General features: G+C 39.6%; 1 protein-coding gene across 1 annotated transcript in view; it reads right to left on the bottom strand.

Annotated features, from left to right (window-relative positions):
- Positions 1 to 1571: 1571 nt before the first annotated feature.
- The window catches only part of adgrg1 (adhesion G protein-coupled receptor G1), a 19001-nt gene continuing 4443 nt past the window's right edge, over positions 1572 to 16129 (bottom strand). Inside the window, exons 2-15 of the mRNA XM_017425909.3 lie at positions 10554 to 10637; positions 9336 to 9601; positions 8798 to 8984; positions 8538 to 8577; positions 8204 to 8288; positions 6993 to 7100; positions 6722 to 6838; positions 5903 to 5945; positions 5683 to 5789; positions 5374 to 5489; positions 5022 to 5284; positions 4833 to 4932; positions 4418 to 4701; positions 1572 to 3909 (exon numbers count right to left, since the gene is read on the bottom strand). Coding sequence (XP_017281398.1) covers positions 3782 to 3909; positions 4418 to 4701; positions 4833 to 4932; positions 5022 to 5284; positions 5374 to 5489; positions 5683 to 5789; positions 5903 to 5945; positions 6722 to 6838; positions 6993 to 7100; positions 8204 to 8288; positions 8538 to 8577; positions 8798 to 8984; positions 9336 to 9601; positions 10554 to 10617 — 1908 coding nt within the window. The 5' untranslated portion in view covers positions 10618 to 10637 and the 3' untranslated portion in view covers positions 1572 to 3781. The remainder of the gene's footprint in view (positions 3910 to 4417; positions 4702 to 4832; positions 4933 to 5021; positions 5285 to 5373; positions 5490 to 5682; positions 5790 to 5902; positions 5946 to 6721; positions 6839 to 6992; positions 7101 to 8203; positions 8289 to 8537; positions 8578 to 8797; positions 8985 to 9335; positions 9602 to 10553; positions 10638 to 16129) is intronic.

Genomic DNA, 16129 nt, shown 5'->3' with positions numbered 1-16129 from the left:
TTTTTTTTCTTTTCAGATATACTGATATGCAATTCTGAAATGCAGGTCCACACTCAGTGTAAACAAATCACTCTGCTGGAAGTTTATCTGCATACTTTACAAAACAAATTAGACCGTAGAAATGTACCAGTGCTTCAAAACTGCCAGGCTTCTTCATCCCAAACTTCTTCATCCTCACTTCGGCTGTTTCCATAAACAAATATGTAGTCGTTAGCAGACGTTCATAAATTTTGCTTACAAACCTTTGAATTAAAGACACTTTAACCATTGATATATGAAAAAAGTGTAGATTTGTACTTACTTTATGATTTTTTTTCATCATTTTATTTCTTCATGATGTTACAATGAGTACCTATAATCCATTTATGTATATATTTTATAACAATTATTTAAAAAAATGCATAATTCTCTAAATTTTATTTGATTTCAGGGAGTTATATCAAGATCCCTCGCTTCATGTTTCTCTACACACATTGGGGTCCTGACCCCAACTTTGGGAATCACTGATTAAAGAATTAATTCCTTTTTTTTTCTGTGCTCCCAAGATTTTAAAGTTTAAAAGTAAGGATAAAAATCTGACATGTCTGTACCTGTAGCCTGTAGCACAGGTAAATATAAGCAGATACACAAAACGAGCATTATATATGGAGAATTACAGCTTATTTTAAATCAACACAGATATACTCGTACGTATAAATGTTTTTGTCAGATTTCACATCAGTCTAAGTCCTCATCAGTGTAGCTAAAACAGAATTTTATTGTTTTAATATATCTCAGGATCTCTCCGTGTCGTGTCATCACAGGAGCTGATAAGGGTCAAACCAAACTTAGGCTTTGAACGATGGGTTTGTTTGGGATTGTGTTGTTTATCGTTTTCCTTTTGAAATTACAATGTTTCTCAGAAATGCAAGGAATATTCAGTTGGTTGCAGTTTTCGCTTTCTGCCACTAGATGTCACTCAATCCTACAAATGGATCTTTGAACCTGGTTTTTACACATCTGTAAGATTAGGATATTGACTGCAGAAATGTTAATAAGAAGATTTGCTATTATTATTATTATTACAACTAGTATTATATACAGGGTTCCTGTGCAGTGTTGAAAGGTATGCAGACCCAGAACCTGCTGGAGTGATTCCATATCCTCACCGCCCCAGAAGGAGGTGGAGAGGGGAGGAGAGAGGTGTCTGGGGTTCCCTCCTGGACCGGTTGCCTCTTCAACCTCACCTTGTGTAAGTGGAAGAAAATGATATTTCCTTTGATATTTGGAAGAAACGGCCCAATAAGAGCGACTGAAACTGAATCTACCTGAAGAACAGATCCCTGCAGACACCAGAACCCAACACAGCGTTCACCTGGACACTTGTTCTAATAGGTTAAAATAAATAATCAATCAGTGTTCATTTTATTCTTTTTGCAGAGAGACTTTAATCCCCCGATGTTTTTCATATTAAGGTTTTAGGCCTTTACCTGTCTGAACGTGTAGATAAACACGATTTAGCATAACACACATACTCACATGGAAACAGCAAAAAACAAAAAAAACAAAAAAAACACAATAACTGCATGTTCTTCTCTAACCAAATTATTATTTATTCTCTATAAACAGCCACAAAACATCCATAATAATTGGAGTGACAAAAATATTTCAGGTACAAAATTTCAAAAAGAAAAAAAAAAAAAGTGCAAACATCACAGCATCTAAGATCTGATTCGTGTGATCTGAAGATGAAGAGACAACACACGGATTGAAACTGATTCAAACGAATACGTCTGACGTTTTCATCGGAGTGAAACGTTTAACTTCACCGACCAGCTTTCTGGTTGAAAAGCCCATTTTAACTGAATCCACTGAACAATATATCCCCTGTCAGAAAACATTTAGTTCCCATGAAATAATGCCCACGAAGTGTACATGTGTTCTAAACCCATTAAAAGACGACTTGCTGAAGCTCTATAACGCAAACCACCTAAAGTGCTATTTTAAAAGATGCGAAAATCTCATTAAACACAAAGCACAGCTCAACACAGTAAAACATTTCACATAAAAAGCTTATCTAAAGGTATTCAGCTCTTCTATAATAACAATAATAATAGTCTTTTTAGATACAATATAAAAAAAATCACAGCAGTATGATTTACAATCATTAAGCTTCCTATTATTTATCTGTTTGGCGATAAAGCTTAATATAGTTCCTACATTTTAATCTGCATTAAAGACTGAGTCCCTTCTTTAACTAGAACCAGTCTAAGTATTGTGTAAACCCAGGCTCCAGGCCCGGGTTCGGACTTCCTGAGAGGTGGTGGTTCTACAGTACCAGCCCAGAGAGGAGGAATCAGCTGATCAAGTATCTGTTTTTATCTGATTTGACTGCTGAGTGGAAGAGTTTACCACAGGAGGGACCAGATGCATAAAACTTAAACATATTCTTGTTTTTGTCAAACTGTACACAGAAGACTATTAGGAGCCTTACCTCTAATTCTCTGTTTGGAGATAAAAACACATTTTTCACCTGAACCAAACAGACACAACAACCCAACGGTACAAGAAGCAGCACAGCTTTACAGTTTTAGGTGAAAGCGACTCTCATTAATGAGTCAAAAGTAAATCTCCCGTTATTTGTGGTCTCACTTCTGGAATGATGAGCGGGACGAATACTGCTTATTGGAGAGTCTGGATAATGTCTAAATACTCGTCTGTTTGGAGTCACAGTAGCAACCGTGTACACTACAGTACACACAGCTGCAGTACTTTACCTGTAACAAATACAGCTCATTTCTAAAAACTAAAAGACAAACACAGGACAAAGTGTTTATGCATCTGCTCCCTGGTTAACGAACAAACCTCCAACACTGATCAGACGCTCACCGGTATGAGAAAAGCTGCTCATCTACAACAACCTGCATTCTAATTCTTTGACTCTTTACCCCCCACCTAGCCACGTTTTGTAGACTAACTCTTCTCCACCTTTTATAAAAACAGCCGTCCTCTACAGCAGTCGCTCCTCCTCAGCAGCAGTGGGAGGAAGGTGTTCATCGTCGACAGAGACTATTGTTAACGTATCACAGGCAGACACTTCAGGACCCCCCTCAGATGTTCCGATTCAGAGATGCTTTGGTGGTGGTGGTGGGGGAAGAATGGGGGACCTAGTCAATGTTAGGCTGGTGGTCATAATCTTATGGCTGTTGAGTGTATTCACAAGTTCTGTTCAGGCTTTCAGCCAAACCCGTTATAGCTGGGAGTGACCTCTTAGCTTAAATTGAACAAAAATCAGCATTTCTGACTCCTCACCTCACGTGATCTCTAACAAATAGAACACATCCCAGAGAATAACAAACACATAATGATTTAAGTGATATAAATTGATTTGTACGTAAAAAACCTTTAAATGTAGGAAGATACAGTCAATATTTTGTTTTTACAAAGTATATTGTACTGATCAGTGTCTCATTATACCAACGTAGACACTGAAACTGAGTTGCTGCCTCCTCGTGCGGCACAGAGAAGGTGAGAATCTGATACTGATTGTACGTGAGCTTTTAGAAACTCATCTAGTGTGCTTGTTCCAACCAATGCAGCTGGTGTGAGGATTACAGCAGAAAAAGAGGTGGAGATGAAGCTCTCACATACCTTCACACCTGATATCAGTGGATTTTGAGTGACTTGCGTCACATTCAATGATATGTCCTGACAGTAGACTGCATTATTTTTTGTTTTTACATGACTGCTGCTACCTTGATCTTCCTGCTGTATTCTGCCCTCCTGTTTTTACTAAGCCCGGTTAACTCTTCTCACTGGCCTGCAGCATGTGTTGCCTGGTCGATCCGGAGCTGGTGCTGCCGAGAACAGAGCCGTTAGCCTGTTTCCGGATCCAGTCCAGCATGCAGAACCTCAGCATCAAGAAGAAACCTAGGGAGCAAACCAGAGCCAAGATTTAAACGTCACTTTTTCAGAGTCATGGATTCAAAGGTTTGTGCAATAACTAGAAAAAACAGCAACAAACAGCTTTTATTCTAAACTATATATTTAGTTTTACTCTTCTCGTTGCTTTCTGTTTGTTGCCTATGCTGCCTCAGAAGACTAAGTTTACTAATTCAATAATTTGGGAAATAAAAACATAAAAAGTCCTCCTTCTAAACAACTAAAGTGAATAAAAATAGGCTTGGATCTAAATCGAGAAGTATGGTTCATGTGAGAGGAAACAACTTAACTCCTGATAGGCAGCAGGAGCAGAAGGCCTTGATCAGTCATGGCCATTGTTTCATTCTCACACTGATACAATGAACTTCTGTTTCCTTATCTCTGAGCCAACAATGAAACTGTCTCTGTCCAACAAATGACTAAAAAAAAAAAAGAATCTCACACACATTCATTGGTAAGCTGGAGTTAAACCAAGATGCACATCACCATCACAGACCTTGAAAGGAGTTTAGGATGCAGGAGAGGAAGAGAATGAAGTCTGACAGGGGTCCAAACTCCAGGAAGACCAGACCCCAGGTTGTCCCGAAGAGGCAGCTGAGACCCCAGATGCTAAGAAAAGCCACACGTTTCTGCTGCCATTCATCCCTGGTGCGGATCTCACGGTAAACGACGAAGAGCATCAAAGCCCCCGATATGACGAGGACGGCCACGGCTGTCATGTTGGTGAGGCAGATAGCCAGAAAGGTCTTGTCAGACTCGGTGTCAGTTTTCAACCAGCACCTGCAGAAAACAAACATAACAATAAAAAAAAAAAAAAGACCAAGTGATTCTCCCACATTAAACGCCAAAGGGGTGAATACTTTTGCAACCCATTACCCGTCTTCATGTTATTAAGAATCGGCAGAGCTTACATGCGATAAGGATTGGCAACATCATCTTCTGGTACCACCTGTGTCATTCCATAAAAACCTCCCACTGCAGCCAGGATAACGACAGGAACCAGTGGGAGACCTGGGGAGGGAACAATCAAGGCTCACATAATGGACTTCCTTTAACGTATCATAAGAAACATTTTCAGATGGACGGATTTGCACACTCACCAAAGCCGATCAGGTACCACATGTAGGGCTTGGGGGAGGGTCTGAAGACCACGTAGACCAACCAGAAGGTGTGGAACACCTGTATCCCCATCCAGGTGAGGGAGCTGAGCGTGGCGTAGTGGAGTAAGGCCCCCACCCAGACGCACACACGCTCCCCTACCACATTAGCCAAGACCGCAGTCAAGAAAAAGAGCAGACTGAGGAAGGCCAGGGACACGGCTAAGCCCACGTGGATGGATAAGGACTGCTCCTTCGATCGCCTCCTGAGAGCAGAGTGGAGGAGGAATGGGCTGGTTAGGAGGGAGGAAATTAATTGGAAACAGAATAGAAATCCTCACAAAGATTGTTTCACCTGTTTCTCCAGAAAAAAACGATCAGAGCGATGCAGCTGATAAAGGACAAAGCACAGCCCAGAGATGAAATGGCTGTGAGAGCCAGCAGGTGGCGCACTGGTCGAAGGTTTGGGTGCTGCCAGAGAAGACGAAGAAATGAGAACAAGAACTCCGTGCACAGAAATATGAAACTATCTGTAAATCCATTTTGATGTATTTTGGATTTTTTCAGTAATAATATTGCACCTCTGTTTATTATTATTATTATTACTGTGTGTGTGTGTGTGTGTGTGTTTGTGTTTAAACAGCATATCTGCGGCATCTCTCACCACCAGCACACTGAAGTAAGTCAGGTGGTTACACAGACACTCTGTGTGTTTTGCTCCTTTCGTTTGAGTCTCACATCCATCCGGCAACCAATTCACAGCCCATGGATCTGCACAAAAAAAAAAAAAAAACAACGTTTAAACAAGTGTGACAAATATTTCCGAGGTGAATAAAACACAGATTGCACGAAAACGTTCATCTTTTATCTGGGAGGGCTCCGACCTTTCCGAGTGTCCCATGAAACACACTGCCTGGCGTGGTTTTTCTGAAACAGAGAGGAAGATGCAGAATTTATTCGTGCAAGCAAACTTTTAGTAACTTTGATTGTTTGTGACTGAAAGTGCTGCCACTGCAAACTGCATCCTAAATGCAAAACAAGCCGACATGCTGTGCGTCACACGAAAACGTTGAAAGTAAAGACGCGAAAGGTGGTTTAATGTGTGGCTGTGTGCGCTGCAGAGACATGCAACCGGCTGCCATAGATATCGAGTGAGCACGTTCTGTTCTTGCATAATTTGAGGGCAGAAAAGAAACTGATGTGTGGTTTCTTTAGGTTCTCTGACGGAGACAATGAGACGTCAAAGGAGGATTTTTTGTCTTTTTTTTTTAAACGTCTGCACAACTCGTATTTGATATCTCAGGAGCTACATACAAATGACTTCTTCTTGCTAAAGCACCAGGTACATATGGTTCTCTTTAAACAAATCTCAGTCTTTGTTAAATTGTTCGCGTGTGCTCAAACTTCATTTGTGTTCCCTCTTTTAAATGTGTTCAGCCAAAAGAAATGCTGTGTGTGACAAAACTGAACAGACGTGACAAAAAAAAGAACCAACTGCACAAAGACTGACCACAATTTTACCAAATGTACAACAAAACCCCATCAGTGAGGTAAAGAAAACAATGCGTTTCTTTGGAAATCGCAACATGGACCAGCAAATATAAGTGCTTGTTGAAATTTCACACGAACAGGAATGTTTGTTTGTGTGCATGAAGAGAACACAGGTCCAGCTGACACCGATGACCAAAACAAGACAAACTTACAGGTATGACATCATGGGGAAAGTTCATCCTTATTGGCTTGGGAAGATCGACGATGACCTCATTCTCCACCGTGACTTCTACCACGTCGTTGAGAAGGTTAGACGTCTTAAACCCCTCCTGCAACACGCACACGCAGACACTTTTAACGTCTTCTCCGGTGCTACATCTTACATGTTCGCACGTGGAGGCGCATTGTGTGTGGAAAGGAACTGCGGTGCCACGAGACCCCTTCAGTGCCTCCCGCAGAGACTGAGAGCAAACAGCAACTCACCTGGAACAGGGAGTTGTTTTTGTAGAAAGTGATGACCACTTTGCTCTTCATCGTCGTGTCTGGTTTCACAGCAGGGGGAACGTACACCGTGGGCGCAGAGTGGAAATACTGAAAGCATAAAAAAAAAGAAAACAAGTAAAACACATTAAACCCATTTTTCTATCAAAATGAAATGAAAAGGTTTTTAAAGAGTCAACTTGTACCACCCTGCAGCTGTGTTTGTGACAGAGCATCACAACCCCCACAGCACACGCAGATATAATGAGTAGATCTGCAGCACTTGGAGATTGCTGGGTGCTTCCTTGACTGACTTTATTTTAAGGCGGTCTGGTAGAAAATGTAAGCATTCTATTTCCATCCTCTACTTGTGAGTAAAACGCGGCACTTTTTCACTTTTATGTGGCTAACCTCTCACCTATTTTTCTCTACTCAATCACCACTGCCCTCGACATGAAAGAGCGTTTCCTCCCATGTTTAAAACCTTTAACAAAATAAGTGCCTGAATAAAAAAAAAAAAAAAAGGGAAACACAGCTTCAGAGGCCAAACACCATCCCTGACAATACAGTTGAAAAGCTAAAGACCGTGTAGCAGTATCGTCGGTAAAATGTTGTGACTGGTCTGATGTGTGGGATGCTGGACAAAGTCTTTGCACGCGACGAACGCCTAATGCCGCTACTTTTTGAGTGTTTTAGGAAGACGTGGGCAAGTTGAAACAAAACAAAACCAGTTTAGTCACAGTATTACTGAATAACCTGCCTGACATTACTGTCAGGAACACAAACACAAAATGGTAACCGTTCCCATGAAACGACAAATAACATCTGGGTTAAGGCTTTGCAATCTATCATGTCAGCATTTGGCTGCATTAATTAGCAACACTGAATTGCATTTTGGGTGAGAGTTGTGCAGAAAATGCTTCTGGAGCAAAATGAGCGTGAAACAAAAAAATATCTGACTGCAAAAAAACATGCTCACCCACATGCAAAAGGGACCTCACTGCTTTCTTTATACGCTCCTGAAGACGACGCCAAGACTTTGTAAAGACCATTCTACATCATCACTCCAATTATTCCATTATTATTTAATTAATTACCATATTTAAATAAAGTTGTGAAAATTAACCTTTTCCTCCATTAGTATCCTACAACCAATATTTTAGGAATCTTTGAGAATGTGTGTTGTTTTACTGTAATTGTGTGTTTTGCCTTACATCGGATGTGACATTAGTGCCGCTGAAACCTTTCTCCATCTCACTCTCGGATTTTTCAGCGCAGGGAAGCTCGAAGCTTTTAGTCCTGCAACAGCAGAGGAAACGCACAGAAACACACACACACAACGATAATTTCAGGTTAAACAAAAACTCCAAGAAAAAGCAAAGCTATTTTTGGTTTCAAGTTAACCCTGAAGTTGTGTATTTGACGATGTTATCATTCAGAGCAGTGGTCTTAGCTGTCGAGTCAAAGAGGAATGAGGAAGGGTGTTGTCAAAAACACTCCTGTAGTGAGACTTCTGCTGTGAATGTGGCAGAGTGGGAGAGAAATTACCAGTCGCTGCCTTTCTGCTTTGCTTGTTCACACAGTTCTTCTGTAAAAAGAGAAATGGGGAGAAAATGTAAATAAAGTGCATTATGTCTTCTTAGAGTTTTAAGGTTTACACTGAGTTAAACACAAACTGATTGGATCTACTCCATCATTTTCTTTTTTTTTAATTATCAAGAGTTTGTTTTGGGTTCTTTAAATTTTTCTTTCTTGCTAATTTTAGCCCATTAATGCGAGTTCAATAAATAAAATCCATTCTTCCTTACTGCACGGGGTCTCCGCTCCTTTGAAGTTGTAGCCTGTGATTGTTTGAGATTGGACGAGATCGCCTTTGATCATTCCGTTGAAGATGCCGTACGATGCATTCGGTTCTCTGGTGTCATCAGACAGATCGGTGCAGCAGGACGCAGGTGAACTTGAAGGCTTGCACAGAATGAAGTTCATGTCTCCCAGCTGTTCAACAAGACATATAAACCAAACAAACGTTGATAATACTTTGCAACAATAAAACTCACTTACGTTGCGTTTTTTTAACCTAAATGCATTTTAGTAAAATACACTGGTGTTTCTCTATAAGTTGCTAAGATAGAAGAAAATAAACACTTTAAAGCTGCTTGTTTCCACATTTTAAAAAAAGTCAATAGATTTATTTAAATTTTCTTTCACTTTCAAGCTTCTCAGCAAGATAATGCAAGACAAATAAAAGAGCAAGATCTGAGTTTCATCAGATTTTACATCTAAAAGCGGAGGATTTATTACACAAAGCAATCATATTATTCAACAAACATCTTTTTTTTGATTCACCTGAAGCATCAGCTGATCCAGCATCGGCTCCCAGTGCACACAGAAGTGGATGTCTTTCTCTGAATCGAGTTTATATCTCTTAAGAGGAATTACGTCAAACCTCCTACACTGGGAGGTGATGTTCCCGTTGATGGACAGAGAGCTCTCGTTGGCTGAAACAAAGAACTTGGAGCAGCCTGTCGAGAGCCCGACGTTCAGGCTCAGCGGGTTCTTGCCATGGTGCCAGATACCACAAAATTTCAGGAAAAGGTCGTTTTCACATGAGCCTGTTGAAATAAGACACAGGTCTGGTTTAAGTGAAATTCGTGAAAGCTATAATAACGTTTCTGCCCAAACAAAGGTTAAGTGTAAAGATTATAAGTGTTTGCGGTGTGACATGCAGAAAGGTCAACTGGGGTATCCTAGTCTGAACAGGTGAGTTATATTTGTGGAATGAACTGTTTTATTGTTGATTTCACGTGTGTAGTTTTCCTTTTTGAACTGACAGTTTTAGAGATTTAAATTGTTTCATTCAAAAAGCTTAACAAAAGACTAGGTTTGCAAATTAGCTTCTCGCTGAATAACTTCTGCAGAAAGCTTCAGTGGCATTGTTTTAACGTGGAACGTTAACTCTTGAACTGTCCTCAATTTAAATGAGTATAGAGAAATAAAGTTTGAGACTGCTGATTGCACAAGTGACAACTATAAATCCATGACTGTGACAGCTGTACTTATGCCAGCTCACACCTGTCTCTTTCATTTCATTTAAGCTCTGTCATTATGAGAAAATGGCTTTCGTTTCTTGTTGAGAAAAAACAAATTATTGCCTCAGTTCACTCAGTTGTCACAGTAATGATAAAACTTAGAGCAAAACCATATGTGCTGTTACTATATTAATATGTAAAAAAAAACATGCAACAGTTCCATAAGTTTATAATTTTGTTGTATAGGTTTTTTTCACTGTCATATACTGTATTATAGGTTTATTTGTTTAGTCCAGCTGTAAGAAAACTGATGACTGCTGGCATAAAGCAGGCATGAGAGGAAGAATTCATTTTGTGGTTCCTTTATAGTCCTGGACACAGAAAGTGAGGACTGCTTAATCGTGGGATTAAAACTTTAAAAAATATTTTAGGTTTTAAATTTTTTATCATATAATATGCACATGGTGGAGCTGCACACTTGAGCAAAACAGACCGGCAAATAAAACAAATTGGGGTTTCAGTGTGGTTATCCTACCAGTCGAGAGGATGATGATGATGAAGAATGCAGTCATTAGACGATCCGTCAGTCGGGCCTCCATGTTCTGCTTCTCTTTATTCTCTGACAAAGACAAGCGAAAAAAATGAAATGCGGTGGAAAACAGGAACAAATTATAATTTCTTTCTGCATGTACAGAGACATGATCAAACTCAAACTGATACCAGAAGCTCATCAACCACAAGATTAAAGAAACAAAAAACAAACAACAGTGAGCATTTTTGTAAATATAAAAGGGAAATTTCAACAAATCTGCAGCCTATCTTTCAAACTGTCACTTTGTGCAGACACACTTACTGCAAAAAAAACACAAAAAATCCCCCAGTCTGACATAATAAAACATTTTTTTAATGATACTATTCTTATCCAGCTGCCTGGTGTGTTATCTGTACTCCCTTATCAATGAATACAAATGAGTTCAGGCTCAAAATACACACAAGGACCCTTATGCGCTCTTATCAATGGTAACAGTCCTTTCCTTTAACGGCCATGTGAACACAGGACCAGCAGCTCACTCTTTCCACCACTCTGCAGCAGGATGACCCTCTTACTGCATACAGACGGTGTCTGACGGTGGGGAGACTGTCTGCTTACAACCACTAAAATCACCTGCAGAGAAGATGACTATATAAGGGGACTGTGGTGCTGTCGATATGCTGTATTTTTTTGGTTTTTATCCAAGCGTGTCACAAACATTTCATCAAGACCTTCAGAAATCATGTCAGTCATCACAAACGAGTCTCCTTTACAAATAAGTGAGACAGGACAGCAAAAGAAAAAAAGTACCAAATTTAGGTTCCTTAAAAACACCACCTAATTAGAATTGCTGAGAATGGTGAGTCACCCAACAGATGTGCAAATTAACACACAGACACTTGTCATTTTCAGTTTCAGCTAAAGATGACAGCTCCCAGACGGATTACCAAACTCAGACTACAAAGTGTTACTGACTTCCCATTTGAGGACAAAATTGACAGCTTCGTCAAACCCGTACGATGAACTGTGAGTGCGTGGGGTTCTTGTACATCTAGCGTGACTTTGAGCGCTTTGAGCAAAGACATGTAGACGGTGACTTTGGAAGGAAACAAAAACATTCACAGATCTTAACTTCACAAGACAAACAGGAACAATGTCAACCACAGATAAAGCACAAACACACAGTCTGAAAGAAAAAAAAGACCTAAAAAGTGACAGAGATGAAAAATACCAAACACAGCTTTTTACAGATACGTACGCTGAGAGAATCTCGATACGTGAAACCTAACCTCCTGACTACCAGGGAAAAAATATTGTCCAATCACATTTTTTTTTTAAATTCCCAATGTTTGTACAGCATCAAAGCCCCACCCCTTTACATTTGAAAAGCCCCAAATGTCCTCTGTAAATAGCAAAAGAAGTCAATTCTGTAGTATGCAGTGGGTGGGAGACATTCAAGTTTACAAAAACTCCCCACAGAGGACAAAACTGAACAACTGGTAGTCAGGAGACAAATACAAACATGCAACAGTGTTAAACAATACAGACAAGTTGACGTTTCCACGTCCGACTCAAGAAGAAAGTTGCGTGCGCATCACAGGTGAAGGTACCAGGCTGCAAAAACTAACATGGATGACCTGACGAAGATCCTGTTTGGATCAAAGTTGTCAATAAAGCAGTCCTGTGCTGAGGAAGTTGGGCCTTTCTTCGTTCACCCACACTTGCCCTGAAGTATCAGCTTTCAGACTGTTCTTCCACCTCAGACTTATTCACCGTTCATAAGGCCGCAGGAAGGAAGCCGCCAAAAGAACAAAAGAACATCTTCGCTGGTTTGTAGGTCATTCCTAGATTATACCTTAGAATATATATAATGCGCTAAATGTGTGCTATTTGTCATGACAAAATGTAGCACCTTTATTATTATAAACAAACTGTTTTGTGATTAAACATGAGAAACAGTCCTTAATCCTGTTTTAGAACTTTGACATTTTCCTCATTCATAAACCTGGTTTTTGTGTTAAATAAAGCACTGGCAACCTTTGGGATATTTTTATTGGACTTTATTGAACTGTTTTTTTTTCAAATAAACAATTTGTCTGTGTCAGTTTTAAGCTCTAGAAAACTATGGTCTCCTCTACGATCGTCTTGATATTTTTGTCTCAGTTTACATATTTATTTGTTATCACTCAGGCAACTTCACACCTCAGCTGAATACACAGAATTATGTGAAACTGCAACCCCAGTACTTCTCACAGTTCAACTTTGTGGTTTCCTCATTTCCCTTTATCATAATTTAAGTGACATGTTACAGTGTGACTTAGTACAAGTAATGGCTGAAAAGGCTGTTTGTTACACAACACAGGCAGTTGATAAATTTTAATTTTTATAAGTCAAAATGCTAAAGAAAAGGCTAAATAATAAGACATTTAGAACAAATGATTACACAAAATACTATTGCTCTGCAATCTATAAATATGAGTTTATGTTTATTGGGTAATACTCATCACTACTAAACTCATCACATAAGTCAAGCTGCAGTGGGATTATAATAGCTGCTGTCTAAAACCATAAAAACAACAGAAACTTGCGGTGGTGGTGTATTGGTTTGACCGATATTTAATTCATTTGAAAGATGAAAGATGGTTAGATTTAAAAAACCATCCTGGTTTGTGGCTGAAAACCATTTTGGAAGAAAATTTAAACAACAACTTGGTGTTTACAATGACCGTCTTCCTATCATACCCCTCACAGAGAGATCCAATCAACAAATATCAATGAAGCACCGCTAATGAAACTTGTCACGAAAAGCTTTCAGAGCTATTATTTTATTTAGGGCTGAAACGATTCATCAAGTCATCTGTGTCACTCGACTACAAGCAATCCTTAAGGCAAAAGTTTTTTATTCAACTCTTCCTTTAATCCAAGTGACAGATCCTGGATTTCAAGTGGACAATTATTACTGTCAGACTTTATGTTTATGGGCAATAGAAGAAATAAAATACTGTCCACTTGTGCTGTGCTTTACACCTTCAGAGAATCTGAGCTGACCTCTGTAGAAGTTGCCAAAATAACTACTGTAATTCATGAAAAAAATTGCATTGGTGTATGTAAGTTGTGCTCACAGCTTTAGAAAAATGCTTCGGAGAAGAAGGAAGTGTGAGGGTGTGTGTGGCTGTTTACGTCCTGTCAGCAGTAAGCAGAGTTTCCAGGACTCGATGATATCAGTTCAGCTCACTTTGATTCTTGACTGGGGTTATTGTTCGACGCATTACTGTAACATGCCATTGGTAAGCTGGTTGTTGTTGAACGCTTTGCCGATTTCAACTGGAATCACAAACTGAGAATCTTTTAAGCATCACAGAAATGCTAATATAGATCAGACACTGAGGGAACGCAAATATTTACATGCTGCGTATGGATATAACAAGTCACTAAACCAAATTACTCTAGAAATTAAAAGTTTAGTTAAATGCATATTCTACAGTGTATTTTACAGATATTGTGCTAAAATCTGGTGTGGTGGTAGCTAAGAAACATTTACAACACCGGTCCGTGGGTCATTTGGTACCGGGCCGCCGAGAAAGAATAATTAATTTACAGTATTTCCGTTTTTTTATTTTTGGAGTCTAAACAACATTTATTTTGAAAACTGACCACATTCTCTCCACTACATCCATCTATGACTCACTCTTGATGCGTGTCAAAATGCTTATCTAGTTCACGTGATATGTTACAGCTAAAAACAAACCTACAAGCAGCAAGATGAGTAAAAAACAAACGTTTCTGGAAGCCCTAAATGGGACTGCCTGGTTACTGAGAAACAGGCAAAGGGCTCCACTGATCCGGCGTTATGGTGAGTTGTATTCTTTGTGCACTTTATATTTGTGGTGGATCTTATTTTAAAGGACATGTTTAAATATCGACATATTGACCAGAGAACATCAGGGGGAGGAGAGGCTGTTATTCATGTTGATAACGCAATACCAGGACGCAGCTAACAAAGCTGCGAGCCCACATTGGATTTACGTTTATTATGTTTTTAAAAAATAATCCCGTTTTCATGCCGGTTGTCTCATTTGATTTTGTTGAATTTATCCGCCACACCTTTAAAGGCCATGAAAATACTGATAATGAACCTGTCTGTGGAGCTAAAAAGGTTGGGGACTGCTGATTTACAACACATACTCCAACAAATTATGTGAGATCACACGAGATATAATATTGGATGAGATTGCGCACAATATTAGTTTCAAGGTTCGACAAAACAGGCTATAACTCTGCCATTTCTCAATATGAGATGATCTTAGTCTAAAACTATGAAAGGCAGCAGGTGATATGCTATACTTCAAGGACTGGTAGGTCTTTAATTCCAACTTCCTTACCAAGTTGTGTTTTCTTTGTATGTTGGTGGAGCTTTGACCTACCAAGAAACTACTGCACATGTGAATAAGCTTGTAGCTATAATCTTGTATACTACATCGAACAGTAGGATTAAAATTCATCTTGTTTCCTTAAATAAAACAAAACAGACACATCATACAGATGTACTGTATTTAAGATGGAGCGTCTTCACTCTGTTTTCAAGTGTGAAATTATATGTGTAAAAAAGAGAACCTACATTAGGTTTCACAGTAGCTGCAAACTTTAAATATCTAAAAGAGCTCATTTTTGACCAGGCCTACAGAAGTGGTGTTGGGGTGATAACAGCACACGGTTTGTGTGTAACAGGGATGAATGCACACACAGCATCATGACGACAAGTGTCAGCAGTGGCCAAACAGCGCTCCTTGCATTTCTTTGCATGCTGTGTATCAGCAAAGAGGATCTCAGCTTTCACAGGAAAACAATACAGCAGTGTGGCTCCCACCCACTGACAGCTCGCTACAACTGTGAACACAGTGTTGATACACAACAAGTTCGGGAAAAGGCAAAAAATGGCCCCTGTCATCAACACAAAACCTTTCGGTGTGTGTGGATCCATAATAACAGATGAAGTGCTTTAAAATGTGTAACGTCCCAGTTCAAGAATTGACTGCAAATTCACTTATCCTGCTTAAAATCGAAACCTTCCTTCTGAGAACCGGAAAACACTTCATTTTATGTGCATAAGATATGATCAAAGAGCAATTATTTGCTCTTTCTTGGTTTATACCTTTATATTCTAACATCAAACACACCAGTGAACTTGCCGAATTGGCACAATCTGTCAGCTACCAACGGTTTTTTTATTGGGTTTTTTTTTACTCCCACACCCACTCTATTGTCCCTCAACAGGAGCCAGGCATCAACTCGGCACAAGAATTTCCCCTTTTCTTTCACCTCCCAGCTCTTGTGTGTGAAAACGACAGGCACTAAAATGCATGCGTGCATGGCCATGGGAAACGGGAGATCACGCTCTCACATGCTGCAAATGCAGAATCTCTTGAGTTTCTCAGGCCATCCACACACTCATTCTGAAATTGAAACTTTAACACTTCACTAGTTCCCCGAGATGATAGATTTATGTTTTGAGTGAGTGAATTCATGTTCAGACAAGCAACACCAGACTCTCTGATTTCCCCCCCCACCCCCACCCCCAC

The sequence above is a fragment of the Kryptolebias marmoratus genome, linkage group LG15 (genome assembly GCF_001649575.2).
Source record: "Kryptolebias marmoratus isolate JLee-2015 linkage group LG15, ASM164957v2, whole genome shotgun sequence".
Taxonomy (NCBI): Eukaryota; Metazoa; Chordata; class Actinopteri; order Cyprinodontiformes; family Rivulidae; genus Kryptolebias; species Kryptolebias marmoratus.
The sequence above is the reverse complement of the archived record's forward strand: the minus strand, read 5'-3'. Positions and strand labels throughout refer to the sequence as shown.